At 53.8% G+C, this 27,842-nt stretch overlaps 1 protein-coding gene across 1 annotated transcript in view; it reads left to right on the forward strand.

Moving 5' to 3' along the window:
- Nucleotides 1-360: 360 nt before the first annotated feature.
- FRMD5 (FERM domain containing 5) overlaps nt 361-27,842 on the forward strand; it is a 77,683-nt gene continuing 50,201 nt past the window's right edge. The window contains exon 1 of the mRNA XM_032195219.1: nt 361-478. Coding sequence (XP_032051110.1) covers nt 377-478 — 102 coding nt within the window. The 5' untranslated portion in view covers nt 361-376. The remainder of the gene's footprint in view (nt 479-27,842) is intronic.

Below are 27,842 nucleotides of genomic sequence, written 5' to 3' on the forward strand. Positions count from 1 at the left end.
TGCGCCGAGCGCCGCGGCCCGGGCACGGGCACCGCGCTCCGCTCCGCACCGCCCCGCACCGCCCCGCACCGCTCCGCCCGCAGCGGAGGCAGGGCCGGCCGGGCCGGGCCGAGCCGAGCTGAACCGGGCGGGGGGACGCGCCCGCAGCACCGCACAGCACCGAGCAGCACCGAGCAGCACCGCACAGCACCGAGCAGCACCGCACAGCACCGAGCAGCACCGCACAGCACCGAGCAGCACCGCACAGCACCGCACAGCACCGAGCAGCACCGCACAGCACCGCACAGCACCGAGGAGCTCCGCGCCGGCTGCGGGGATGTGAGCGGAGGCTCCGCCGGCAGCGCCGCCGCTCCGCGCCCGCTGCGCGCCCGGGAAGATGCTGAGCAGGTGGATGAGTGGCAGCAGCAGGAACCTGGACCGCGAGTACAACTGCACCGTGCGGCTGCTGGACGACAGCGAGTACACCTGCACCATCCAGGTCAGCGCGGCCGCCGGGCGGCGCGTCCCGGCCGGGCTCGGGGGCAACGGGGGGCAGCGGGGCCGGGGCAGCCCCGAGCGCGGTGCCCCCGCCGCCGCCGCACGGAGCCGGCAGACAAAAGGCGCCCGGTCCTGCCCCGCCGCCGCGAACAAAGGCGGAGCGGCGGCGGCCCCGGAGCCGCGCGGATCCCCCCCCAGCCTCTCCCCCCTTCCCCAGCTCCCGCGGCTCTCGGAGCGGCCGGAGCATCCCATCCCATCCCATCCCATCCCATCCCATCCCATCCCATCCCATCCCATCCCATCCCATCCCATCTGACCCCTTCCCCTCGGGGCAGGGGGAGCCGAGCCCGAGCCCCGCGGACCCGGGGCAGCCCCGCGCGGCCACTCGGGGGCCGGGGGAGCTTCGGGGGGGCTCGGCTGTGCCCCGCGGAGCGAGGCGCTGCTCGCCCCCCGCTGCCGGCGGCGTGTTGCGGGGAGCACTTGGCTACGAAGGGAAGCCCGGGGGCGGCTGCCATGCCGTGCCATGCCGAGCCGTGCCATGCCGTGCCGTGCCGTGCCTGCCCGCCCCGCCGTGCCCCGTTCCGCCTCCCGAGCGGAGCCCCGGGCCGGGCCGGGCTGCGGCAGGGGGCGGCCGGCTGCAGGGACCCGGCGCGGGGCGGGAGCGGCAGTCCCGGGTGCGGCGCCCTCGCTTTGCGCTTCTGGCGTTCGGGCAGGGGCGGCGAGGAGCCTGCCGGGGGCGGCTGGCACGGCGGAGCCCTGTGCGCCGGAGCGCTCGCGGCTGTTCCCTGCTGGCATCGGCTGGCTCCGCTCCAGTCCGTAGGCAATGGAAAATTCGGGGCAGAGTTTTTGAGTAAAGGTGACTCAAGGTGTAAATAGCGGCAACTCCCACCCGCCGGTTCGGGTCGTGGATCTCCCGAGTTCCCCGCTGTCCTGCAACTCCGAGGAGGAGGGAGCATCTCTTAGTTTGCGGGCAGAAGCGTGCTTGAAACGGCAAAGGATGGTGAGGGAGGAGTGCTGCAGGCTATGGGAGGCACGGTCGGGTTTGCTTTAATCGTCTAAAATGGGTAAATATGGTGTTTTGTGCAAAGAGCAGCCGAAGAACGCTGAAGCCGCTCGTTCCTCACTCACCTCCCCCTCCTAGATTGTGAAGTGTGACCCCGTAAACAGCTGGGGTGGCAGCCGGCTTGTTTTGCACAAGCCAACTCGTTTGTCTGTCAAGAGGTTGGTTTTGATACAAATGAAATGGAAAAATGTAGTTTGGGAGAGAAAATGTAGGCAATGCAGTTTAGAAAAATCTGGATTTTCTGTCCTTAATTTCATTTAACAAGGTGTCTTTATTTTGCGTGCCTTTATTTATTTTATTAAGAGGAAATAGTACTTGGTCACGTATTTCGGTGGGTTATTTCATGTTTAGCATAGTAAATAGCGAGTCCTCGTATTTAGTATGGATGACCTAAGGTATACAGAATAAGCTGTGTTACCCTCACAATCAAGGTTACCATAGTTAAATATTTGTTTTCTATGGCTTTCATGCTGCCTTATAAGCAAAGTATTTATAGTCCATGCAAAATTAAAGCACACATAGTGGAATGTCTAATGTGAGAAAAACCGTCAACGGAGAGGCAGGGAACAGTGAATGAGTTTTGAAGGTCATTCCCTCACGAGCGCAGATATTTCATGTCTTGCTGAGATCCGTAGTGTTTCCTCATCCAGGCTGTTTCTACGCCTGTTGTTTCTAATTTATACATTTCTATTTTTACTTAAATATGGAGAAATCGTCCAAAGCATAAGTCATTGTTTTTGACTGCAGTGCTGTTGATCACAGTGCACATCTGGGGAGGGAAGCTGCTCGGTGGAAGTTTGTGTCGTGCGTTTGTGCGGCTGTGCCCCTGTGTTTGTGTCGCTGGTGCCAGCAGCGCGAGGATGTGCGTGCGCGCTGTGCCCTCCGGAGCCGCGGCCAGCCTGACGTGTTGTCTGGCTTCCACATCGCTGTGAAAGAAAAAACACTCAGAGGCCGATCTGACTGTAAGAGGTCTTATTTATGTTTCAGATAATAGCGCTGGTTAAACCTGTCAACAGAATTAACCTCTGGCTGTGCTTGACAAAAGGCGTGTGAATAGGGTTTCTGTGCTGCTGGATCATAACTTTGAATATTCTCTTTCTAAATAAAGCCTTTTTTATTTGATTATCCAAAGTTTACTTTGGTAATATTCCCTTGTTAAACAAGCAGTTCATCATCTGAGCTTGGACGAGTCCTTCATCTCCTTTGTCCTAATTTTCACTCCCAAACACCCAACTGAGCAGGCGGGGGAGCCTCAAAAGCGCTTCCCACATCCATCCTGCTCGGGGTCGGCTTGGCAGCTGTGCTGTTGGTACACGGCTGTGTGAGGCAGAGGGTGTTTGCAGTGGGTCTGGACCTCCATAAATATAAGTATATACGTGCATTTTTTTCTGTATATTCTAGTAGTTTGTCCCTTTGGGGAGCAGGAGGATGTGGCCTGGGCTGTGCTGTTCCGCTCGTGGGACCTGGGGCTCCCAGCAGCTGTCTGAAAGAAGATGAAGACATTGTCCTGTCTGGACTCAGAGAATCTTGTATTTTGGTAATATTACATGCCCCTGAGGTGCTTTAGAAGCAGTGGAGCTGATGATCTGCGACGTGGGGCTTGCCAGAGGTGGGAATGCCGTGGTGGCAGCGTGCTCTGGTCCAGCACGGGAGTTACCGTGCGCTCGCCGCGCTGCGTCCCACGGCTCCGGGCGCAAACAACGCGCGCCTCGCCAGAGCGGGCTGACAACAATCGGAATAAAGCGTGCATTGAAGACAGCAAGAAATGCTCTTGTGCTGCGGCTTCTGTGTGACTGAGCTGCTTGTCTGAGGAAATGTTTTAAATTCTTCGCTGTGGTGTCAGTCGTGGCATAAAGGGCTTGAAGTAATTAACGATTTGCCATTGCTTGATGCATCAAGTATTTTCGTGAAAAGACCCTGGCATTTTGTTTCAAAACTCACTCGTACTATGAGAACGTGGGGAAGTGAGAAAATAGATAAAAAGTGAGGTTTCCTGGATTCAAAACGCAACAACTTTCTTATGTAAGACTGGAAGTAAATGAAAAAGAGCACTTGGTCATGTGCTTGGACAAAACCCATGTTTTCCATATGAAGCACAAAGTTCATTAGAAGACATGACAGGGTCGTTAATAACAGGCAGTCAACACGAGAGAAGCCTCAACTTTTTGCAGCGCTAGCTACTGTGAAGGTTATTTGTTCATTATCTTTTTATCTTCCCATAGTTTCCAACTGCCTTTGCTGGGAAATAGGTTAGCGGGGCACTGCGTGCGCAGCGGGACCTCTTGTCAGAAGCCCGAAGCAGGTGATGCATTCGGTGTCTGAGGTTTCTTCCTGCTGCTGAGAGCTGTGGAAGCCACGAGGCTTCATGGTGAGATGCTTGTGTCAGCTTCTGGTGCCTTTCTTCTCGTGCATGGAGATATTTGCCCCTCTTCATCCCGAGGCCTGGCTGTGGTACCAGAGCCGGTGCTGCGCGTGGAGCCAGGGGAGGCAGTGGTGCTCCCTGAGCACTGCACGGTCTCAGGGCTGGGGAAAGGCCTCAGAGCACCACAAGGGCAGTGGTGATGGGCGAGGAGAAATCCTGGCCCACAAGAAGTCTCTGGTGAAGTCTCCTGGGCCGCAGAGGATGCAGGATTGCACCCCTCCTAGCCCATGGGTGCCGGCGGGGGTGGCAGCCACAGCGCCAGGTTGCTTTTGCCAGTTTGCTGTTGACTCCATCAGAAGTCATGTTTTTATTTATAACGTTGGAAATGTTTTTGTGACAAACCTACCAATCTTGCTCAGATAAATCTCTGCAGAACGGCACGCTGTCTGCGCAGCATCCTTCGTTCCCTGCTCAAACATTTAAATACATATAGCTCGTGGGCTCCGAAAAAAGGAGAGCCGCCTGAAATGCACAAGTTTGGAGGCAAAGTAACAGTCAAAACTGAGGGTTTCTTGGGTTTCATCTCCTTTTTCTTTTAAAATTCATTCCAATTTTAAATACAAAGGATACAAAAGGCAACTGATGAAAACATCCACTAAACGTCCGCTGGAAAACTAGTGACATATTTGCTCCCATTTTAATGGGAGGCAGAAACAGAAGTTGTTATGGAGACCTGTTGAAAATATTTCTAGTGCTGCTATTTCTTCACCAGCTGAAATGTCTGTTTTCTGTTAACTTTTCATACTTGTTCTACAACGTTACCTGCTGTGAAACTGCCAGCTATCCCCTTTGGAGGAGCCACTTTTCCAAAAAGAATTGCTTTGGTTATCACTTTTCCCATATAAGATCCTGAAGACAAATATATCTATATGTACACACTAGGTGATACCACTGTAGAAAAATATGTACCTACAGCATCATGAAAGAAGAAATTTTCTGCTTCTGTCATGTAAAAATTAGGTAATACGCAGTAGGAGGCTGCTTTTGAGTTGTCTGGGGAATACTGAAAGTGCCTTGAACAGCCCACTTATTTTTAATTTTTGACTCACTCTTCAGGAGCTCAAAGCGATCGCGTGGACGGGGCTGACGTCTGTGGCTGTGCTCAGGCAGAGCCGCCTCCTCCCACGGAGACCCCCATGTGCCTCGATCGCCCTGTGCTGGACCAGGGGTATTGAGAGAAGAAGCTCTGAAACCATCGCTTTGTAGTTTTGAAACAGCAGAGGAAGCGTGGCACTGCTGTCACTGCCTACGAATGACAGCTCCTTACTGAGGAAGGCTGAGGAACGAGCGGGGATTTGCCACTTGAGAAGAAGTGCTGTGTTTTCTTTGCTACCAATTCTGTCAAGAACGGACAATACCTTGTTAATGCAAAGGTCAAAAGTTGGTGCTGTTATAGAAATAACTGAACTGTGCTGTCATCAGCCATTTGGTCGTGGTCAAAAAAAACCAACATGATTGTTGAGTTACAAAAAGCTTTGGAGTTGTTTCTGCAAATAAGAAGGTTTCAGGTCAAATTCTTTTCTTTGAAAATTTTCCAGAGCAAATTATCACAGCGGTATGAAAGCAATTTCGTATTGATGATCTGGAGTTGCCTGCAAGGCTGCTGAATCCACAGCAAGTGTCTGCAGAGACTGAGGCTCTTGCATGGCAAACAAGGCAAGGGGACGTCATTCCTGGCTGGCAGCGTGTGTGTGTGCGTGGACCTGCGATTGTCCTGCTGAGGCTGGGGGCTGGTGTGAAAGGAAGGGGCCAAACCCCCTCTTGTGGTGGGATTCCCTTTTATTGGTTTGGTTGTTTTTCTTCATAGCTTCTTAGGAAGGTCAGAACTCAGGAAAAGCACCCAAATTTGTTTTCACCTCAGACACCTCTTGAGGATTTCCCCCTTGTGCTCTCAGCGGCGTTACAGCTGATGTGGCTCTTTGTGACTCTTTTTGTGACTACCAAAATCTGCGTGGTGCCTTCATCGTCCCAGAAGACCTCTGCTTGTGTCTCTTCATGGCGGCAGAGCTCTGCCTATTGCCTGCATGAGCACAAAGGGGAAAGGCAAAAGCTGGCTTCATTCAGGACAGAAGGGAATTAGTGCTTTGAATATTCACTGGAGCTTTCACCTCGGTATGGCAATGTCATAACCAGCCCTAGCTCTTGCACAAACCGCTCCCAGCTTGTGCAGTCTGGCTTTATTATATTCCTTATAGGAATGGATGAGCAGTTACAGAGCAAATTGCTGTTAGAAATGGGACTGAAGCAAAGGTTTCTTTGCTCAGAGCCCCAGGACAAAGCAGGACAGGTGAAAGAAGTAGGGTTTGTTTTAAATGAGAAAACTCCATACGTGTGAGTAAGGGCATCAAAATTAGGGTTATGTGGTCTGCTTTTGTGCAGAAACTTGGGGTTCTTCTTGGTGGGGGATGCAGGCCAGGTTTTCCTCTGGAAGTAACCTTCTGCCAGCCCGCTTTGGGGGAAACTCCATGGCTGCAGGGGCAGCACGCTGGGGACGTTCCCAGAGGTGTGCCCAGGTGAGGAAGAGGAAGAGGAGCGCGAAGGCAGTGGCTGTGGTGCTGCAAGGTGGGGATGCACGAGCTCCTTGGCATCTTGCTGCACAGGTGGGGCAAGGAGCCTGGGCTCCACTATCCCCACCAAACCACCTGGTGTGAAACGCTGCCACTTCTAGAAAACAGAAACGCTGCAGGTATGAGACAGCTTTATCTGCTTTTAAAAGCTTGTGCTTCCAACAATTAAAATTGAAGTGAAGTCTCACGAAACATTATCCGAGAGGTGGTTCTTTTCTCATCAGTCCTTGGCATGAGGTGGTGTCGTTCTGTGAAACCAGTGCCGAGGAGCTGTGCCCAGATGGGCAGGCACGTGCCTATCTGAGTGCCTTAAATGAAAATGCGCTTTTAAGCTTCACAATCAAATCCTGTGTGTCTCCACCTGCTGCCATCATGAGCAGCCTCCTATTAAAACAGGTCTGACTCTTATTTTTTATTTTTTGGGATGTTGGCACAAGGAGTTCTCACAGTTGAAGGCAGATATTGAATATTCATTACGGTGCTTCCATTGCTGGACAAGAGCAAATGCCTTCTGCATTCGGCAGCAGCAGCGGCTGGGAAGCAGAACAAAGTGGTGCCAGTTTGTGGGTGCTCAGAGGTTGTCTGATCTTCCTGTCCTGTGGCCCTGAGGCACGGTTTTGCAATGATTAGATTTCCAGATCTTTGTTGGGTGAGATGCACCAGGCCGTGGCTTTTTCTCAGGCGACCTGTGGGATTTGGGGCCGGCTGGGCACTTTTCCTGCGCACGGTGCAGAGGTTTTCATGTTAGTTGTATAATTATGGGCAAGGCCAAACTGAGAATCTGCAAAAAATACCTGGCCTTTAGTGTCTGATTCTTCTCTGAAAAGGGAGAATGAAGTTCTGTGAACCACGCTTCAAGCTGGCAGTGGAGAATTGCTCTTTTTTCTAAGCAGAGATAGGATTTTTGTAACTGCCAGTGGAATGAACTCGCGTAGTCCTGGGAACAGCGAGGCTCTTTGTTCCTCCTGCATCATCGTTTTTAAAGACGCAGACCATGCTTTGCCCTTAATTACACTTTGGCAATTACAGTCTGTGTAAATTACCTTCACTGGTATCCATTGCCTTCATTTGCAGAAGTGACTCGGCAGCTGACATTTCGTGAGGAATGTGGTTCATTCTCCATGCACACACAATGCGAGATGCCATTGTGCTTCCTTGTGCTTGTTATCCATAGAGAGGCAGCCGGGATAAAATTCAGTAAAATCCTATTTTACTCAATGAAGTCAGCAGCTGTCTCTCCAGGTACGCGTCAGGAGTTGTGCTATTGAGCAAGATGGGGCCATTTTTATATAATCAGGCTTTAGAGCAGAGTTGTATTTTAAGCCACAGGACCTTCTGCTGCCCCATGGACCAACTTTTTGCATCCTCCAGTGGCTGCCCCAAAACAGAGGGCTCTGCCCTACTGAGCCACTCGGTCCCTTTGGTCCTGGCCAGGAGAGTGGCAATAACGTTGGCGGAGATGGAAACTGCTCTTCTGTGGGCAAGGGAGCAGAGCAAGGAGTCCGTCCGTGTGCTGTGGGATGAGCGTTAGGCGGTGGGAGCGCGGTGTTTCCATGTGCCACTTTGGGTGGACGGTGTGTGTTGGAGCCTGACCCGGGCAGGAGGAGGAGAAGGAGCAGAAAATGCTCTCCAAAGACATGAGAGCCCCCCAGGGCCCTGCCAGAAGGGTGAGTGAGCTAAGTCTGCCTTGTAAACAAGGGAGAGGACAGGCCTCTGTAATTTTAACATATTTTCTTTAAATATGGGCACCGTGGCAGCGTGGGGGCTCTTTTCTACTTTGCATCACCTCCATGCATGCCCGGCTGGGTCGTGCTCTCACTGAGACCATTTTTCTTCCCTGGGAGAGCCAGGTTCCTGCATCGACTGAGCATCTCATTGGAAATTCAAGGTTGGCACGTATTGTAATCTCTCATATATGGCAGAAAAGAATTCCATCACCGGGCCCCTGAGAGCAGGGAGGAACCTTAGGATGCCTTGGGGTGCTGAGGGAAGGAGCACACTAACGTGGCTGGTGCTCACCAGGTGCCTGTGCCTCACTAGACACAGGAGGCACTTTTATAAATGATAATTAACAAAAGCTTTGTGGCATTGTGTTTTTTTGAGTCCAGAGAGAGCTCAGCTACTTAATATTGGATGTCAAAATTTGATCAATGCTGCAGCTGGAAATAGAAAATTTTGGCTGCATAATGTCTGTTACCAAAGACTTTAATTATAGTGGCATATCTGTCATATTGATGAGGGCTTTCTATTTTTCAGAGGGTTTATAACGGGGCTGTTTCAAATCAGATTGGCTTTTAGCTTGGCACATAAGACGTGGTCCCAAAGGAAATATCCATCTAGCGGCCTATATGAAATTTTTCTTTAATAAAAAATTACGGAAATTGATTAAGCTATTCTGGAGCTAGAGAGAGACTTTAGGAGTATATGGATTGGGTAGTTCATAGGCGTACTAACTATACGTTATCTATCTACTTAACTCATAGAATGGACAGTGTATTGGGACTGAAAAAAAAGCCAGAATCCAATATAGTTGTGTTTGAAAAATAGATAATAAACATGCTGAGCAGGTACTTCTCATGAATCGATTTAATTCTCATTAACATTGCACTATATAGCATGCTGACTAATATTTCTGGCTTGCAAACAACAATGGATTTCCAAAGGAAACAAGAACAGGATGTCTCTGGGACCTGAAATTCGGGAGGTCCTGGGGCTGCTGGAGTGGAGCAGAGAAGCTGCGATGGCAGCAGAAGGCGCAGCAAGGGCTGGGGCTGGAGCAGGCGGGGCAGAGGCAGGGCAGTGCCCGTGCTGTGCTGCCCTCCCCAGCCCATCCACCTCCCTCTGTATCAGGACAGCTCTGAAAATCCACGTGCCCCAAGCCCCGGGGCCATCTGGCATGGCTGTTCCAAGCGAGCCCTGTCGTGGGCTCAGCTCCTGTTGTGCCCTGAAGCTTCCCCAGAAAGTAACTCCAGAACCGATTTCCTGCCTAAATCATCACATTCCTGAGCTGTTCCTCAACATTAAGGTTCTTCTCCCGACCCGGAATGGATTTTCCCATTGGTCTGTTGCAGGTCCCTGTTAGTACTGTCCTTTCCTTTGTCCAGCTGCGTTATCATTTGCATGTTTACAGTTTTTTGCCGTTCTTATTTGTGGGTTGGTACCAAACCCCGAGACCTACAGGGGAGAGATTCCCCAGCCTGTCACCAGACCTCAGAAGCAGCTCCCTGAGCCCACTGCTGGGGCTTTCACTGGTTGTGACTCCTGCTTGCAGATGACAGATTTCTTCATCTGGGGCTTAAGAATGAAACAGAGGGTCCTTGGGGCAGCTGCCACTTTGAGAGGATTAGCAGTGACTGACAGCCTTCCTTCTGGATTTCCTTGCTTCCCGAGGCTTAAGTTGGAGCTTTCGTGTCGCCTGAGCAGCGCTTTGATTTTATTTGGATGCTATGTCCCCCAGCATAGCATCTGGTTTTGTTACAGACATAAATAAGGTGCTAATACAATATTAATCCCAGTGTAGTGCGCCTTAAATAATGGTGACAGTGATCTCTCTGTGCTCTCATGGGATGCCTTCCACCATCTCCATTGACCACTTGGGCACGTCCCACAGAATTAAAAATGCAACCGGCAGGGCCTGGAGCACAGAAGGGAGCTTGGAGGCTTTCCTTAGGAAACCCTAGTGCCAGCGAGCGGAGAGCGTTCCTACTGCTATAGGGCTGTTTAATTAACACGTGGCATTCTGTTACGACGATGTCAGTGAGCTTAATGCCTGACCCATTTTAAGCTGATTTGGCTTTAAATTTTTCTTGGGGACCCGGCGCTGCCTGGTGCAGTGCTTGGGCCTCTGTGCTGGCCATGCTGGGGCAGTGAGCAGCGGGGATGGTTCGGTGCACAAAGCCTGCGCTGCTTTTGCAGGGCGGAGGGGCAGGGGCACAGCGAGGCTCGTTGTGTGTCCCAGTACAGGACGTGTCCTGACCATTTGTCACACCGGGTGAGGGGGTTGCACCTCTGGCTCCCCAGCGAGGTCCCGGGGGCAGCAGCCCGGTGCTCCCAGCTCCTCCTCCGCAGGTAACTCAGGACAGTGCCACCACCAGAAACACGTTCTGTGCCTGCAGGCTGAGTGTGATGCTTCTGAGGACGAAACAACCCCTTATGGGGCTGAACTGCAGCCAGAAGTGCAAAACCCCGCTGTGCTGAGTGGGTGCCCCACGTGGGACGGCTGCAGAGGGGGCAGCGGTGTTGCAGCCCTATTGGCATCGGTGACAGCGTGGGGACAGCTGGGGCCTGGGGCAGGGTTTGCCCCCGGGGGCCTTGCTGCAGGAGCGCTCATCACAGCAATACCACAACTGCATCACGTTACCGCATCGCTGGGCAAAGAGGGAGCAGGCGAGGGCTCTGCCACAGGAGTGCATTAGTAACTGATAGCGTAAGCAATTAAACCTTGCATGCTCAAGACAGAATTCCCAAATCCCTCTGGCTCTGCACTCGCCCCCCAGCAGCGAGCAGGCAGAGATGTGTTCTCGGAGCCTAACGCGTGTGCTGCGAGCTCTCAGCGAGCCCTTGCAGCCGGAGCAGCGGTGCTGGGGCTGGAGGAGCCTGACTGGGGAGGCTCTGGCTGTGGGGTGGCAGCTGAAGGAGGAGCGAGAAGGTGGCCCTGGTCTTCTGCAGCCCTCTGGTGACCCCTGTGAGGGTGTCTCCGGTGGGTTATGTGGCTCCTGGGGACCCAGGCAGGGTCCTTCCCTCCGTGGCTTCTGTCTGTTACAGCTCATTGAGCTCTCCTTGACTTAAACTTGGGTTCCCCAGGGTGGCTGTGAATGTTGCACCCCACGTCCAGAAATTGTGCCTCTCCTCCCAGCACTCAGGTGCCCTGACCCCGAGCTTCCCCAAGTGCCATGGTGCTGGCGTTCCCTCGCTGAGCCACCGCCAGTGCTGGGTGTCAGCTGAAATCACAGGCTCGTCTATTAAACAGTCCTGTCAACACGCGATTTCCCTTCCCTCTTTGTTGTGTGCCCGTTCTTCCCATGCCTGGAGCAGCGCATCCTGAGGCACGGCCTCGGGCTGGGCGGCAGTGGTGCCTGCAGAGCAGCGAGAGCAGCCGGGGAGCGGAGCCTGCTGCTGCCCCGCGCTCCGTGCGGTTTCCACAAGAAGGGGAAAAAAACAAAAAGCAGCCCTCGGTGGCTTCTGTGTTGGCTGCTGCATGGGACTGGGGAGACAGTAAATCAGCCTGAAGGCTGTGACTGCGCGCTGACCCCACAGACACTGCCCGATTGTTGGCTTGGTTTTGTTCCACGGGTTTCTAAGGAGAGGGAGAAAAGTCAGCGGCGCGGTGCTGCTGGGGGCCGGGGGCTGCCATGGGAACGGGGCAAGGCGGGCGGTGGGGTGCAGACACAGCCCGGGAGATGCCCTCGGCCCTGCTGCTGGTGGGGACATGGTGCCCACAGCCCCCCATGGATGTTATCTTGTCCCTCCTCTTTGCCCCTTATTTATTTCCTCTGTACCACCTGCGATTGCATCCATGTGGGACACGGAGGTGCTGAGCCACAGAATGAGTGCAGGATTGTCCCCGTTTGCAGGGAGTTTTGCAGGGGCTGGTCAGGAGCTGTGATCCTGCAGCTGCTGGTGATGGTGCTGACGGGGGGAGCGAAGCACGATGATTTCACAAACACTTGCATGAATCTTCTTGAAAGGGTTGCTTGGGTTTAAAGCACCATTTAGGCAAGTGAGTTGCACTGAAATAGCGTTTCTTTAATTAATGCCGTCAGATTAACCGGTATGGCAGATAAACCTCTCCTTAAATTAGCTGTTACTTCAAACTTTATTGTCCTGGCATAGTTAGGTTTCTAAAACACTTCCAGCAGCACAGCAGCAACAATTCTGCTCCGACAGTGAGCGCGGGGAAAGGCGGCGGTGCCTGCACCGGGTGCTGTGCCCCTGGGCAGAGCCTGGCAGGGAGGGAAGCGGGACCCCCGGGTGGCAGGGCAGGAGGCGGGTGTCAAAAAAAGTCAATAAATCATCTCCTTCACACTTTTGGAGGAACTACACGTACGGTCAGTGTGGTAACTGCCGTGGTGCTGAGCACACCCCATCACGGTGCCTGCTTTGCACTGCGGGCTGGCGGTGGGGACAGAGGCGTGCGGCAGCAGGACACCGAGTGCTGCTGGGCACTGCAGCCTGTGGTTTTCCATTAGGTCCCGTGGATCCTGTGCTGAATTGCGGCTACCTGCCAGTTACCGTTGGACATTGCTCTGAACTTTTTTCACGCCTGCCTTGCCGACATGGTTTCCTGCTCCACGCTGCCTGGTGGGCTTCTGGAGCGACTGCACGCCGCTGCTGGGGGTGCTTCCTCCTCCTCTTCGTGCTTGTGTAACAGTACCCACACGCAGATATTTATTGTGCTACAATACAAAATGAGTATCTGAAGGATTCTATTGAATCCTTTGAATTATACAGAGAAAGGGAAGTTCGTGATTGCAGCCGTGTATCTGGGGGCTGAATAGGACCAGAGGTGTTTGTGATGTCCCCTTTCTGCAGTGCTGTGCCTTGCCGAGCACCTCGCTGCTGGCTCCCTGTGTTCCCGAGCAGGTATCTCGCTGCCAGCTAGAGCAAGGTTACTCCTAGCCTGGAGGCAGGCACGGAGAGGCTTTTTTCTGGGTATGTAGATACAGCAAAGCTGCCATATGTTGTGGGGAGGCAGTTGCGCATGCATTATATAAGTCCTGGTGATTTAAAAGGCTGCCTCATTTCTGTTCACGGTTTTCCAAATGTTGGCTGGTGGCATTCTCGGTGTAGTTGGCTGCTTTACATACCTGTGGCTACAATCTTTATATTTTTGGCATACGATGATGATTGTAAAGGATCTGCTTCTCCTGCCAGTCTCTCACACGCTCAACACACACACACACAGCTCGGCAGGCTGGGCTAGGATGTGGCATGGGCTGCTTTGGCAAAACCTGGGGTCCCTCTGATCATAAAAGCTGCAGGGCAGGGGTGGGTGGAGGTCTGCTCCTCCGCCTGGCACCAGGCTGGGACACACAGAGCCAAAGCCCCGTGCTTGCTGTAGGGCAGGATTTGTGCATCCTGCACTTGCTGGATGCTCGAGCGTGCCGGATCCAGAGGGATGGATTTCTCCTTGGCCCTGGCCAGAGCTGACCCAAAGTGCTCTCAGTGACGGTAACAGCTTGTCTGCAAATAATGGGATTATTTAAGATCTGTGACAGCTTCCTGGGCAAACTTGTGCTGGTGCATCATGTACTGTGTGCGTGGAGTGCTGGCGTGTTGATACTGCTGCGAGCTGTGCACTTTCCTTTCCCGATGTTTTCTCCCTGGCTGGGCAGAGGAAACACGGTGCCATTTTGCTGTTGTAGTCTTCCAAGTGAGCAAGCTGGCATGAATTAAAACACTTGATACAGAGCGAGCGTGAAGAGGATGAGTGCTTACGGCGTGCTGTCTTTTAGGTGTGTTTGGGAAAATAAAATTGTCTGGTAAACTACAGGAGCCAAAAGAGGCTGTTTTGAAGGGACTTGGTTCTTCTGTGAGTGCTACAATTATTCTGGCATTCATTTAGAGTGTCAGTTAGGCACGGTGATTGCACCGAGGTGGAAATATGGCACTTTTGCCTGGACTGCAGGGGGAAGGGCTGTGAGGGCCAGTGGAGCTTGGTACAGGTTAGCAACAGAGTCGCTCCAGCCCTTAAAATATTTACGGTGTTGTGATCCATACACGTTCCAAGCATAATGGGCAGCGTCCTGCTCTGCGTTTGTTGTTGCTCGTGGAAAGGCTCCAGAGAGCATCACTGCATGGATGGCAGGAGGTGGCTTCAGGCAGCCACATGCTGTGTGTGTCTGCAGAGGGGTGTAGGAAGGATTCAGACAGCTCCTGGGGGGCTCTCAGCAGCACGAGGAGGGGTTTTGCAGCACCCCAGCATCTCCTGACCACGCACAGGGCTCTGCATGGACCCACGCAGGGGGCAGGGTTGGTCCCACAGGACAGGTGACACTGGGGGCTGGGACAGCACACGGGGCACACGTGGCTCCACGCCAGCCTGGAAGGGGGCCGTGACACCCGGACACCCCAGGACCATGATCTGCCCTGGGGACCAAAATCTGCCTCTGCCCCTGCACGAGGTCTGCTGGTGGTGCCCCGCCTGCCGAAGGGCCAGGAGCTTGCTTGCCAGCCAAACAGCAGCCAGCTTCAATAAGCCGGTTGCCTCGTTGCTGGAGGGATAATTCTTGTCAATCTGCCACTTTTTACTCTGACGTGCTAAAAATAGTGCATTATTTCCAGGCAGTAATTGCACATCCTGTAGTCATAATGAGCTCTTAAGGTAATTACCTTTTGGTGAGAAAGAGCTGAAGATAGGGTGTGTTTGGTTGGAGAAGAGAGGGTTTTCAAGAAGCCCATCCAGTCCTGTGCTTGTGATAGGGGCAGGCACCCCGTGGCAGGGATGGGGCATGTGCTGGCAGGGCAGTAGTGGCACGCACAGCACGAGGGCCCTTCCCAGTGCCACTCCGGTGCTGGGAGGCGATGGCCCCATTGCCCATCTCCGCAGCGGTCACTACTTCTAAGGGAGATCCTGGAATACGTGGTGCCGAGGTGGCTGTGTGTGGGGATGAATGAAAGGCAAACATCATTGGGAACGAGGTGCGCTGCTGAGATGATGGGAATCTGCTGTCTGCATGGGCACCTGCAGCTTCCCGTCTGCAAAAGACAGCCCAATGTGTTTGACACCTTCCAGCTGGTGTTTGGAGGTGCTTTCCCAAAGTTCAGGGTTATTTTAATGGGATTTATGATGCAAATTAAAAAGGAGGACGTGCCATGCACTTTACCAGTCTTTTCCCTACAAGAGATGACCCTAAAAGCCACCACCTCGTGCACCCTGCAGGCCCCCTCCTGCCCCCAGGCAGCTCTCGGTGCCTCATCCCGCAGCCCCACACGGAGGGGACCCGATGCTGCCTCCTCCCCTCCGCCCAGCAGGTCACTATCGCTGGGTCAATACTCATCTCTTGTAGCACTGTTTTGCCTCCCAGCTTTATAAATCAATTTACCGTGTTGTAGAGTATCTCGTCCTTGCACGGAATAGGTAAATTACATCTACCGCTGTTACATCTTTGTAACTAATTTGATAGCATATTAAGAATGTAAACCACTTAGAATGCTTTTGTCTGAATCAATTTTCCTTCTGTAAGTCAGAGGTGCCGATCTCACAATGCAATGCCTTTTCCAATCCCGTGTAATCCTGTGGCTTTTCTTTATCTCAGTCTCCAACGTATTTCCACAATTACAGCCAGATTTATATATCTGCAGTTCCTCTCAGGCACTGTGATGCTGGTCCATAACCTCCCCAGCCGCCAGGTTTCTGCAGCCACCCCGGGCGCCGGAGTCATTGCTACAAGGGGAAAAGCTTGTAATGCCGTAACTCATGCTTTATGGGGACAGCATTTCCTCATCATTCTGCTTTCTCCAAACGTGGCTATAGCCTGTAAAGTGCTTATATAAAGCCGCCCCTCTCCCTGCTGCCGTTAGCAAGTTCAGTGGCTGCAGGTTGGAGCTCTCCATCAGACACCAGGGTCTGGCAGGGGGGCTTTGGACAGGAGCTGCCTCCGCGCAGCACCGCGTGCGCTCATGCATCTGCCCTGGGCTGCTGTGAGCAGCGTGATCTTTGAAGTCCTGGACTGTCAGCATTGCACGTTATTTTGCAGAACCTTCTTTAAAAAACGATAAAAAAAAAAAAATAAAATTAGAAATTGGGGCTTCACAGCCCCGTCGTGGCCATTGTTCTTCAGGACGAAGCTGTCAGAGGAAATCGCACGGCTCTGGTTGACGTGCCGGCTCTGGCTGCAGCGCTCTGAGGACAAAAGCCTGCTGCTTATGTAATCCCCGCAGAGGGGCAGAGCATCCGCACCCTCGTCCCCGGCCTCCGAAGGAGCCCTGGCCGCAGCCGGCAGAGTGACGGGCGGCGTGAGGCAGGCTGACAGCCGGAGCTGAGGCGCACAAAAGCGGTGACGCACCGCGCCTAACGAGCTCCTCCTGGCAGGGCGCCGGGAAGGCTGGATGTGTTTGCCCAACTTTATCTGCTGATGCCAACAGCCCCCCCTTGCCTGCCGTGTCAGCGCATCCCCGTGCCCCACGGGCTGGTGGGGACGGGACGGGGCCTGGAGCCGAGGCTGCAGCCAGAGGAGGGTGGACATGGGTGGATGGGGTGATGATCCGAGCCCGTGATGGCCCTGTGCGGGGATGCGATATGAAGATTGTGGCACCGTGGGGAGGGGATGGAGGCTGCAGCAGCCTCCTGCAGGCAGAGCCACCTGCAACACCAGCACGTTAATCACACTGCTGGCCTTACGTTGCTCGCAAAGAACAGCTCCGCGCGGCATCGGCGTGAGTGAGGCATCGTGCTAGGGGTATTCGTGGTCCTGGCTGCCAGAGGGACGTGGCAATAGCACGCGCTTGTTTCAGGCTGCATGCGTGCAGGCCAAGGCGTGAAATCTTTATCTTTTAACTGGTTAATGCTGCGTTTCAGCACCGTGGCTGATGCAGGACATTCGCAGTAATTAATACTAATGAGCACGTCCATTGGAGCATGCGGCGGGAGGCTCTGCGTCCTCGCACTGCTCTCTTCATCTCTCACTGCTTGGATTTAGACCAGGCACCCAGTGCCATCCACCCCCCCCTCTGCTCTGGGGAGGGTGCGGAGCTGGGGCTGCTCTACAAAACCTCTTTATTTTTTCCCCTCCGTACCTTATCTAAAACAGCTTTCTGCTGCTTCATGGCTGATTTTCTTGATACCAGGCCTTGGGTATTTTGCTCTGAGTATTTTGCATTCTGAGCGTTGCTGGGGCAGGGCTGCCACCCCGACCTGGCCTTCCCCCGGCTGACAGCCTGGCTGTGCCCCGAGCCCCCACCTCACCCCCGTGTCTGCACCACCTCCTCCGTGGGGCAGGCGGTGATGCTCCGCAAACACAGCACCACGACCCCGCTCAGACACACGCGGGGCCAGCCCCTGGTGCTGCGACATCTCGCCTATATGGTGTTTGCAAAACCAAGCTGCATGTGGCAAAGCAGCTGAGAATGGGGAAGAACGCCAGGTTTTTACCTTAATTCTGAGCTTTCGTTGTCATTTCGTAATGAAACGCTCGAGCTGCTGCCTGGGTGGAACAAGCCATCCTGTCTAGGAATAAGCAAAGTCGCTGAGTGCCTGGCAAGTCCACGGCAGCCCATTTTTTTGAGTGCAATGTTCTGTAGGGTGGGCTGCTGTGCTTCTGAGTGCTTGCCATCAGCGTGCGATTGGCATGCACAGGAGGTGGATGTTTTCATCCAAGCTTCGAGGGCCAATTCGAGGGCTTTTAGTGCTGGCAGGGTAGCGTGCTGGCAGAAAGATCCTTTGGCAATCGCTAACCAACGGGTTTTGATTCGGGGTGTGTTGGGAGAAGATGGCCTGAAAGGCTGAGAATATTTATTTTCATTACAAAGATGCTCGCTCTTTTCTGTGCCCCATGAGCAGCCTCTCTTTGAAGCCATCTGTCTCCAGGCTGCTCCTGGCTCTGGTGCTCCCCTCCCCTAAATGTCCCAAGGATCCAAGGGCAATGCCAGCCTCCATGGCAATGCCAGCCTCCATGGCAATGCCTGCCTCCCTGCCAGCGCCGTCTGGCTGCTCCCAGTCTGTGCCTTGCCCTGGGCTAAGCTGGGAGCACTGGGAGGGGAAGGAGACTGCTTCTGCTTCCTTGGTGGGTTCTCCTGGTCCCCCCCACCTTTTGTTTTCATTTACAGTCTGCGAAGGGAGCGTTTCTGCCAATGATTGACTAAGCAAACGTGCCTCTGGGCATGCTGAAATATTCCTGCTTTGCACCCTTGTAAAGCCTGGGTGTTTCTGAAGACAGTTTAGATATGTGCATCTTCACAGAGGCTTCAAATTAAATCTCAGACAGCCCAGAGCCTCTGTTTCCTTTCCTAAACTCCAGCAACTCTGTCTGGGCGATAGATAGCGCGTGGATCTTGGAGATAGTGAACGGCTTGGAAATGTGTTTCTGTATCAGGCCTGATACGAAGGCTTGCTTGCAGGGAAAGGCACTGCCCTGATTCCAAGGGGAATTCGCAAACCTTAAAACTGCCGAGCAATGCTTGTGCTTGAGTCTCTCTCTCTCCTCTGCATATTTTTGACGTGCAATCAACACTGACCATGCAGCCTGCTTAATTTTTCAGGAGCTGAGAATGACAGGGTTGTACTCCTCTATCTATTTACCCATCTATTTCTGCAGAGTAAGGACCTAATTGAGCGAATAATGTACGAGCTAACAGCGCTGAAAAGCCATGGCACAGCACTTTGTATTTTAGGGAAAGCTTTTTATTCTGAGCCATTTGCGGTGTGCCTGCTCAGGGCGTTCGGCAGCTGACTGACGGCCTTGGTCTGGGTGTAGGTTGTGTGTCCTGCCCCCCGACAGTCCCGGGGTCCCTGGCAGGGGGATGCCCACCTCACAAATCTGTGTACTGTGGGGACGGGGCCCTGCAGGGCGCAGGATTTGGCCACGGTGAGCGCAGTCCTCCAGGACCCCGGCATGTCTGCACCATCCCTGCTGCGGGCGTCCCCACGGCTCCTGGGGGAGACCTTGTGCTCGTGGGGCCTGGCAGCACCCCAAGGAGCAGCACCAGCCCCGGGAGCAGGTGAGGATGGTCCTGGGCAGGGTGCTGGAAACGTGTGCTGCTGAGCCCAGAGAGAGAGAGAGGCTCCTTCTGCAACCCGGTCTGGTTTGCGCTCTGCAAACACGGCGCTTGCAGCTGGAAGGATGAAATCTCAGAGCAGAAAAAGCCCCCGTGTAGCTCAGTGAAATATGATTGCGTTGTCTAATCAGGCAAGTGACTGACACAATTTGAAAAGTCCTTGAGGGTGTTTTAAAGGTCAGTAACACGAACTGCGGAACCAGCCCGGCGTGAGTCACGCATGCTAAGCTGGCCTTTGCTGAAGTCACAAGATGGTCCCCGTGGTTTTTGTTTTACCTTTCCTGCTTTTGCATAGAAAGCAACATCTGAGAACGGCTCCGTATCCTCAAGGTGCAACTGAAGTGGTCTCAACTGCCGCGAGGCGATAGGGAAAATGAGTGCAGAAGGGATTTTTATAAAGGCCAGGGGAAAAAGCACGGGCATTCTGATAAACAGACTGAGCTCTCTAGCGGCTCTTTGGTTACTGAAGAGAAGCTGCCAGTTCAGGAGGCACGGGGAGGGCAGCACTGCACACTTGGCCTTGGACTAGAGGTGCCATGGCTCCAAGGCAGCGCCGCTCTGCACAGACACGAGGGGTGGGGGCCCAGCAGTGCTGCACGCCTGCAGGCAGCACCGACCTGCAAGGCCAAGATTTACAAATACTCGGTGGTAAAGCAACATTTACGGCTGCTTTAGGAGCAGGCGTGAGCAGTGGCTGAGCTGGGTCTGCCCTGTAAGTGATAAGGTGTGCGTGGGTCACTTTTATGGGCAGCAGCTTCTCCACTGCATATATAATACAGAAATCATTTCTGTCGCTGCCTTTGCCACCAACAAGTGTTTTGTGTCTGTGCTCAGAGCCACGTCGGTATTTATGTGGTGGTGTTACAAGAAAGCACCGCTTGTCTCGGGCAGCAGCCAGGGTGCCAGTGCTGTCTGCGTGTTTTACTGTGCTGCTTTTTCCCCTGCTAATGGGTTAGAGATTCATGTGGCCTTGTGACTTTAATTCTTATCTCCTTCCTCCAGCGTTACTTGGTTTGAGTTTGTGGGACGGCTCCACCAAGTATTTCCACGAGCAGCGTCCCTGCGTGTGCGGGGGGTGAGTGGGGACACGCTGCCCCCTGTCCCCGCTGGCAGCAGTGAAGGGGCCCTCTCCTCTCTGCCTGCCCTTCCCCAGCTCTTTAAGCCCAAATTCCTCTGTAGTGCCTCGGTAGGTGGGAAACGCAGCTGTGCTGCAGGGCAACTCATTCAGCACACGACCAGACAGAATAGCGCTTGGTTGCACTTTTTCACTTCTGCTGTCAGCAAGAGCATCTCATTTTGCAGAACTGCACCTCCCAGGAATTTTCTAATTTGGGAGTTTCTAAAAAAAATGGAGGTGTTCTGCCTGGTTTGCATCTCAGCTGCATGACCAGCGCCGGTGGTGCTGAGCTGTGCAGGCTGGGGCTGGGTCACTCCTGGCCCCCAGGCTGGAGGAGGGAAGGTGACACTGAGGGGCCGTGGGTGGGGGTCCCCTGTCCTCCATAGGTTATGAAGTCATTGTTGGGGGTCCCCAGTCCCCCACAGGTCAGGGAGTCCCTTCGGCTGGGACAGACAGCCAAAATCAGCGAGATCGAGAGCAAGATCCTCCCTCTGCCTCCCCTCTGTGCGTGCGCCTGGGCTGCATGCTGTTCTAAGGCTCTTGGGGGGTTCTTACATTGCACATAAGCCATCAAACGGAAAATGTAATTAGATTTTTTACTCTTGATCAGATTAGTGTAACTTGCATTGATTTCTCCAGCCTGTGTGAGCATTTCCTAGGTGTACTCTTATTTTTCGTACCGCAGGTTTCACAAAGCGTTGCTTTCCTTCGTCAGAGACACTCTCTAATCATATGTGAAAACGTGGTCTGATGTGAGTAAGTGGAACAGACAGCCAGAACCTTTTTTACATTAAACCTGAGTAGCGGAGTCTTGTGCACACGCTGTGCTGGATGAGTGCTGGCTGGAGACATGATACCTCTGGCTCTGCGTGCTCTCGGGATGCGCAGATCCACGTCTGAAGCATCGCAGCTCGCTTGCTTCTTGAAAATTATGAGCTCCAGCTACTCAGAGAGAGTCCCCAGTTCTGCTTTGGAGTGACCATAAAAAATACATGTACATCCTTTTGCCCAGCACGGGTCTCTTCTCCAGTCAGGTCACCCTTTGCTGTCAGTGCAGCTCATTCAGGCAGATTTTCCTAAGGGCACAATTGAGGTTGGCATGCCCGGCAGCTGCCCCGTCACAGCCCTGACACATCCCCAGGGTCCCCGGGGGCCGCAGCCAGTCTTTGCTGAGTAGGAAGCGTGGAGCAGGATAGCTGAGACATCGTTTTCTGTTGGCCTGATGATGAAGAAAGTGCTTCGTGTGCTCTCCCTCCCTTGCTTTCATGTCTCCGCATCCCCTGTGGCAGCCCCTTTCCCCCCCAGCCCTGAAACACGCCACCAGCACTGGCAGTTCTGTGGGGTGCAAGAACAGAAATCAGAGCAAGCTCTTAGCTCAGACAGGGTGTAAAGTCTGGGAGGGACGTGGCAGAAAGCAGCCCCTGAGGTGGGGCTTGGGGTGCTGCTGGGGGCAGGCATGAGGGCAGCAAGAGAGAAGTGGAGCGAAACAGAGGTGTTTTTGTGCCACGTCCTCGTTCTGCAGGTGAGGAATCGCTGCAGAGGAGGAGGAAGCAGGTCGCAGTGTGTGAGTGCCAGCAGGTGGAGGGAGAAATTGTGTGCTGGAGGTGCAGCGAGGGAGTCATGGTAGAGGCGTGGAGAAGGTCAACTCTGGGGGGTGCAGGGAAAGGTGCCCGGTACCAGGGGCTCTGGCGGGGCTCAGGGTGGGCAGGGGGGGTCTGCAGAGTGCCTGGGCCAGCCATGGGGCTGGGGCTGCCCAGGGGGTGCAGTGGGGCTGGTGGCTGCATGGGGTGGGCAGCAGGACTGGGCATCCTTCCCCTGGATGCTGTTGAAGGTCCCGGTGGAGCTGGTGCTAGGGGAGGATGGCTGCAGGACCCGCTAACAGTTGCTGATGGGGGCCCAGCGGTGTCTGCAAGGTTTAAGAGCTCAGGGCAAAGCGTTCACAGGAGCTGCTGAAGGGTAAAGGCTCGTCAGCCTGGGTAAATATTAGCACAGCAAAGAGGGGAAGGAGGAATGTGAGCGAGAAGAAGACCCAGAGGGGTGAGGAGATGGCTGCACTCCGGGGACGGGCCGAGAGTTGGGTTGTGCCCAGGAACAGCCCCGCAGGAGGCAGGAGCAGCTCCCGGCCCTGCATCCAGCTGCAGCACGGGGCTCTGCTGCCGGGGTCACAGCAGGTGGCTTCTTTTTTCTGGTTCCCAGTTCCGAATTGCGCTTTGCAATACGCTTTTGCAGCGCTCCGTCACCAGCAGCACCTCAAATCATTAAGCCTGAAATAATTTTAATTGGATCCAGGATTCACAAGGGATTTTTTTTTCTGTGTCTCTCTGCTCCTGCATGTGCTGGGAGCTGGACTAATTTCTCCGGTGTCGTGGCAGCCATCCGAGCAGGGGCACGCTTGGAGTGCCTTTGGATCGTATGTTGCTGTGTCTGCCTCCAGTATGGCAGGGTTTAAAGACTGTGAGATACATATATATCTTTATTCTTTTCCTTTGGAACAGGTAAACTGCACTTGAAAAGCTCTAAATTGCTGATTTAATTTCTTGAGACAAATTCTGTAGCTTATTGCAGAGGCAGCCCTTTGGCACCCTCTCACACGGGAAGAAGTTGTATATCTGGGGGAGATGTACCTGCGGCTTCTCCCGGGATTGGTTAGGTATGTGCAGAAAAGATAAGATTTCAATTAAATATTTTGCATGTCCCAATTAAAAACGAGGCATTTGTCTTTGCAAATTGAAAGACAGATCAGTAACCCTCAAACCACAGACAAACATTTCGGTTAACGTGTCTATAGAGTACATGGACTTCCTAAAATGACTTAGGAATTAATCAAGCAGAGATGATTCAGAGACTACACAGAAAGGTGGGGAAAAAAGTAAACATTAAAAATTCCATTTAAAGAGACTGCCCGAAGAACATTTGCAGCCCATAATGCAATTTTTCTCTATATAACAGTGATGAAAAGCTTTAGCTGCTTCTGCACACCTTGGAGACAGCAATGAATTAATACAGGAAAATTCAAGAATGTCACGTGGTTTAAAAATTAAATTGTCCCTCGCAGAAGTGTCTCATATTTTCAGGAGGATATTGGTGCAGCTGCTGCTCTGCTTCCTGCACCTGGCCAGGTGAGGCCCTTGCACAGAGCTTTGCAGGACAAGGCACAGGGGAGGCACACGAGAGCTGACACACTTGTTCCTCTTTTCAAACATTATAGAACAAATTACAGTATGGGGTGCTGCTTGTACTGGGAAGCTTCTTTAACAGAGAGATATTTCTGGGAAGAGAGCAGGCAGCATTTTTCTGAGCTCCCCCCGTGGAGCAGGATCGTGCCTGCGGGCTGCAGGGGCTCCTGCGCCGAGCCCTTCACTCAGCTGAGGCCACTGGGGACCAGGACAGCCACTTCCAGCACTGCGCCCGTGCTTGAGCTTCAGCCAGGATTTGGAGGTTCCCTGGGCCTGATCACAGCAATAAACTTCCCACGTCGAGCTTTGAGGTGAATGTCAGAACCACGGCTGCAGAGGTTCTGCCCACGCTGCCTGGGGCTTGGCACAAGGCAGAAAGCTGGACGGAGACTTTAAAAAGAGCAATGCTTTGCTCGTCCTGGTAGCTTGCTGGAATCAGCTCCCGTCAGAGTGCAAATTCCTAGCTTTTGTGGCAGAAATCTGCAGCGAGCCCTGAGCAGGGTCTGTCTGTGTCGGGCTGTGGTCTAGCACCCTGAGCCCAAACTGGGCTGGAGTGAGGGTGCCCCAGGAGGGTGACATGGGATGGTGCCATGGGACGGTGCCATAGGATGGCTGCACAGCCATGGGGAGAGGAAGGTGATTTTCTTTCTGAAGTGCCCGTGACAAGCAGAGTAGTTTGGATGGGTGTAAGCTCTTGTTCCGGCGTCTGCATCCCTCTGATAAGCAGCGAGGGTAATTAAAAGCTGAAGTTATATTAAGAGTCCCTATCTTACACGCTGTCGCCTTGCCCATCGATAGGATACAAAACAAGCAGGAGCCACTGGCGGTTGCGGGGCTGCTTCCAGCGTGCTGGGCTCGGCGCAGCGCCCCGAGGCGTTTGCTGAAATGCGATTACAGACGCAGTGGTTTGGAAACGCCAAGGTGATGTTCCTCGTTTTGCTGAAGTTCACAGCACACCGGGCAGGAAGCCCATGGAGTGGGCACCCTGGCTGACAGCCGGGTTACGGGGTGCAGGGGGCTCTGCTGCGTGCTGACGGGTGCTGCAGGGCTTGCTTCAAGCATGGGAACAACCAGGGGATGCTCTCAAACATATGTCCCAGGGACAAACACGGATGTGAGGAGAACTCTGGTCCTCAATTTAAGTGATTAACAAGATGCTTCAATACTTAATTGCACATTGTGTGCTAGGGGTATGTGTACTGTGGAGACAACACAGAGCAGAACCATGTTACAGGGTGCAGGATTTCTGAACAATATCACTTATTTCACCGTGCTGCCCCAGTTTGCAGAGCCCATTTCTGTTCCTTCCCCTGGCTTCCCCACAAGCCCCCTTTCTGCTGCACCTCAGGGCAGGGGTTTGGGCTCTTGGCCCCTGGGGAGGGCTCAGCAGCCGCGTGCCGCCTGCAGCTGGGCTTGTGCAGAGCCAAGCTTAGCACCGCTCCAGCGCCTCCCTGCTCCGGGCCATCTGCAACTTTCCGCACTGTGGTAGCATTTTTGTCCTCTTTTTGGGATCAACTGCCAGCCCAGCTGAGGTCACAGAACAAAGCGCGAGGCACGGGAGCTGTAACGAGCGGTTGGAGCTAACCCGAGCCTCCCCAAGGCTCGCTCCCCGAGGCTTGTTCTTTCAGCTCGCGACTCCTCGTTATGCAACCCAGAAACTCTAGGCCTATTTTTGTTTGTGATTATTGGTTTGATCCAGTAGGAAGCTCCGCGTGCATCGCTGCAGTGGGGTTGGCGGGTCCTCCCGTGCCCTGTGGGGATGGTGGCAGTGCTGTGGGCACGCGTGTGCCCTGCCCCTGCCCTGCGGGTTGCAGCCAGCTCCACTTCTGGGGCTGAGGCTGCAGGGACTCTAGGGAGAGTCCAAAGCATCCCTAAATTTATGAGCTGCCCCTGTAGCTGCCCTGAGATTAGTAAGCTGTAACCTCTGACAGGAGCTTGGTAATTTTGAGGTGCTGCTACTCTAAAGGTGCTCAAGCCTTTTAATATTGTGTTTTCTGCTAAAACAAGTGGTGTGCCCCTGCATCAGAGATGCTCTGTGCCTCCGGAGCCCCACGGGTGCTGGGATGTGTGCTGCAGGCGATGCACCTTTGCTTTGTTTTCCTCTCACATCAGACATCATCTCTGGAGGGGGGGGGGGGGGGCCTGCTCGTGGCAAAATCATCCTGGTTCTTATCTGCAGAGCTGCTGCCCGAGCTACTGCAAGACCACCAGGGAGGACCAGCACCATTTTCTGTGGGGTGCTCGTTGCTCTCCATAGCCCAGGGGAAAACAGGGAGTGGGGGACTCCAGTGGTGTGGGCGCAGTGGTGCCCTTGTTGGCTCCGTCGTGCTGGGTCACCGTTTGGTGGTTTCCTGGGCTTATTTATCCTGTGTCTCTGCTGAGGAGAGGAGCAGGCACGTGGGGCTGCACCCCACCAGCTCTCAGGAGGGACCCGTGCCCATGCAGCGGGGTCTCTACCACCCCATCTGCTCAGCAGCACCGGGCTGGGGCTTTCCAGCAATGCAGACATCGGTGCTGGAGGCAGCAGTCAGTGCCCGACACTTCTTCAGGCAGCTGGGAACCGCATCTGCTGCTTGGGTTGTTTCTGTGTATCCCGTTCTGGGGATGAAGACAGTAGGTTTATGGAGGGGAGAAATTAAACGTTTCCTGGGTTTGCATCCTGGATTGTTTCCCATCGCCCGCAGAACACCGATGTGACCAGACTGCATAATCAGCCTGCCAAGCAGAAGTGCCTACCTCAAGGCCATTTCGTACTGTTGCAAGCCCAAATCAAGCTGGCAAATCTCTTCAGCTACTTCATTTTTCTGGAGTTTGAAATCAAAATCTTCTTTAGTAAATACTTACACATTAAAAAGATTCCCAAGGCTGAGCTCCTCCACCGCCAGCTCCATTCAGCGTGAGCGCTTTCAGTTAGCGGCCCTGGAAGGCCGTTATCTCCCGTATAGATCGTTACACAATCCTAATTCTCATGCTGCAAATGGCTTCATTATGAAAACATAACATCAAAGTAGACCCAGAAACAATCAAGTTTCTGTTCGGAATCCAAGATGTTCAGGGAGGATCAAGAGTTCAGCCTTGCAAACTGCTCCAGAGGGCAGGTTGGGCTGTTCCTGGGAGGATGAAAAGCAATTTCCTCCCCCGCCACCTCCTGCGTCCTGACAAAAAGTTGTGGTTTACCCTGAATTTGTAAGCAGAGATAAACGTGGAAATCCCTTCATGACCCAGCAGGCATGCTGAATTAACTTGAAGTGAATGTGAGGAACGTGTGAAACAAACGAGTGGGGAGAGCTCTGATCTGCTGGGCACCGGGCGCGAGGCTCCTCCACCTCCCAGCACTGTGCTGCAGGGCTGGAGCCCCCCGAGGCTCTCGTGGTGTGGGGATGTCGGAGGGTCCCACTGTGCCAGTGTCTCGGGGCGAGGAGAGCCTTGGTGGGCTGACTCAGGGCTCTCCCCCCTGGTTCTGGGATGTCTCTGTGCGTTCAGGGGCGGTGTGGGGCCGCGGCAGGGAGTGCGATGCGCAGCACCGACCGTCCATCATCCTGCCTTAATGAACTGCTTTCCTGGCCAGGGACTAATTTGGTTCCTGTATCAAAGAGAATTAAGTTGTGGCTCTTGACCCTGGGAGTCTGTTTAGCTGAAAGGGAAGTTGCAGCATCTCTGCTGTCTGCAGCGGTAACCACGTTACGCGAGCAGCGCCCCGTTAGCCCAAATAGGAAGTAATGGCAGTGTAGCTTCCCATTAGAGCTAATGGGCATCACCTCGATTACTTGCACAGTGCAGGAAAGCCCTGCTGTGCTGTGCTGCTCCGTGCCATGCCGTGCTGTGCTGTTCTGTGCCACACAACACTGTGCTGTGCCATACCACACCATGCTGTGCCATGCTGCACTGTGCCACACTGTGCCATGCTGTGCCGTGCCGTGCTGTTCCATGCCATGCTGTGCCGTGGGAGCAGCTGGTAGACTCGGGAGCAGGGGGCGCAGCAGCAGGCAGGACAGCAGCAGGGGCACACCAAGGCAGCTGCCAGTATTTTAAACAGCTTCAAATTCTCCGATTTTACAGGTTTTTTGGCTCCATGAAAGAACAGCAAAGCCACATCTCCTGCTAGGTCTTTAATCTGCACTACAGCTGCCGGTGCATCAGCTGTGGGATCGCTGCTCACTTTCAGGCTGTGTGTGAGCAGCCTCTCCCCTTCCCACCCCACGGGTCCTAGTGGCCCTGTGCCGCGCTGCACTCCCTGGGGACCAGGCAGGGTCTGGGTTTGCGCAGAGTCATTGTGTTCAGGTAGAGATGCATCACGGGCAGAAAA

Source organism: Aythya fuligula, chromosome 11, assembly GCF_009819795.1.
Source record: "Aythya fuligula isolate bAytFul2 chromosome 11, bAytFul2.pri, whole genome shotgun sequence".
Classification (NCBI taxonomy): Eukaryota; Metazoa; Chordata; class Aves; order Anseriformes; family Anatidae; genus Aythya; species Aythya fuligula.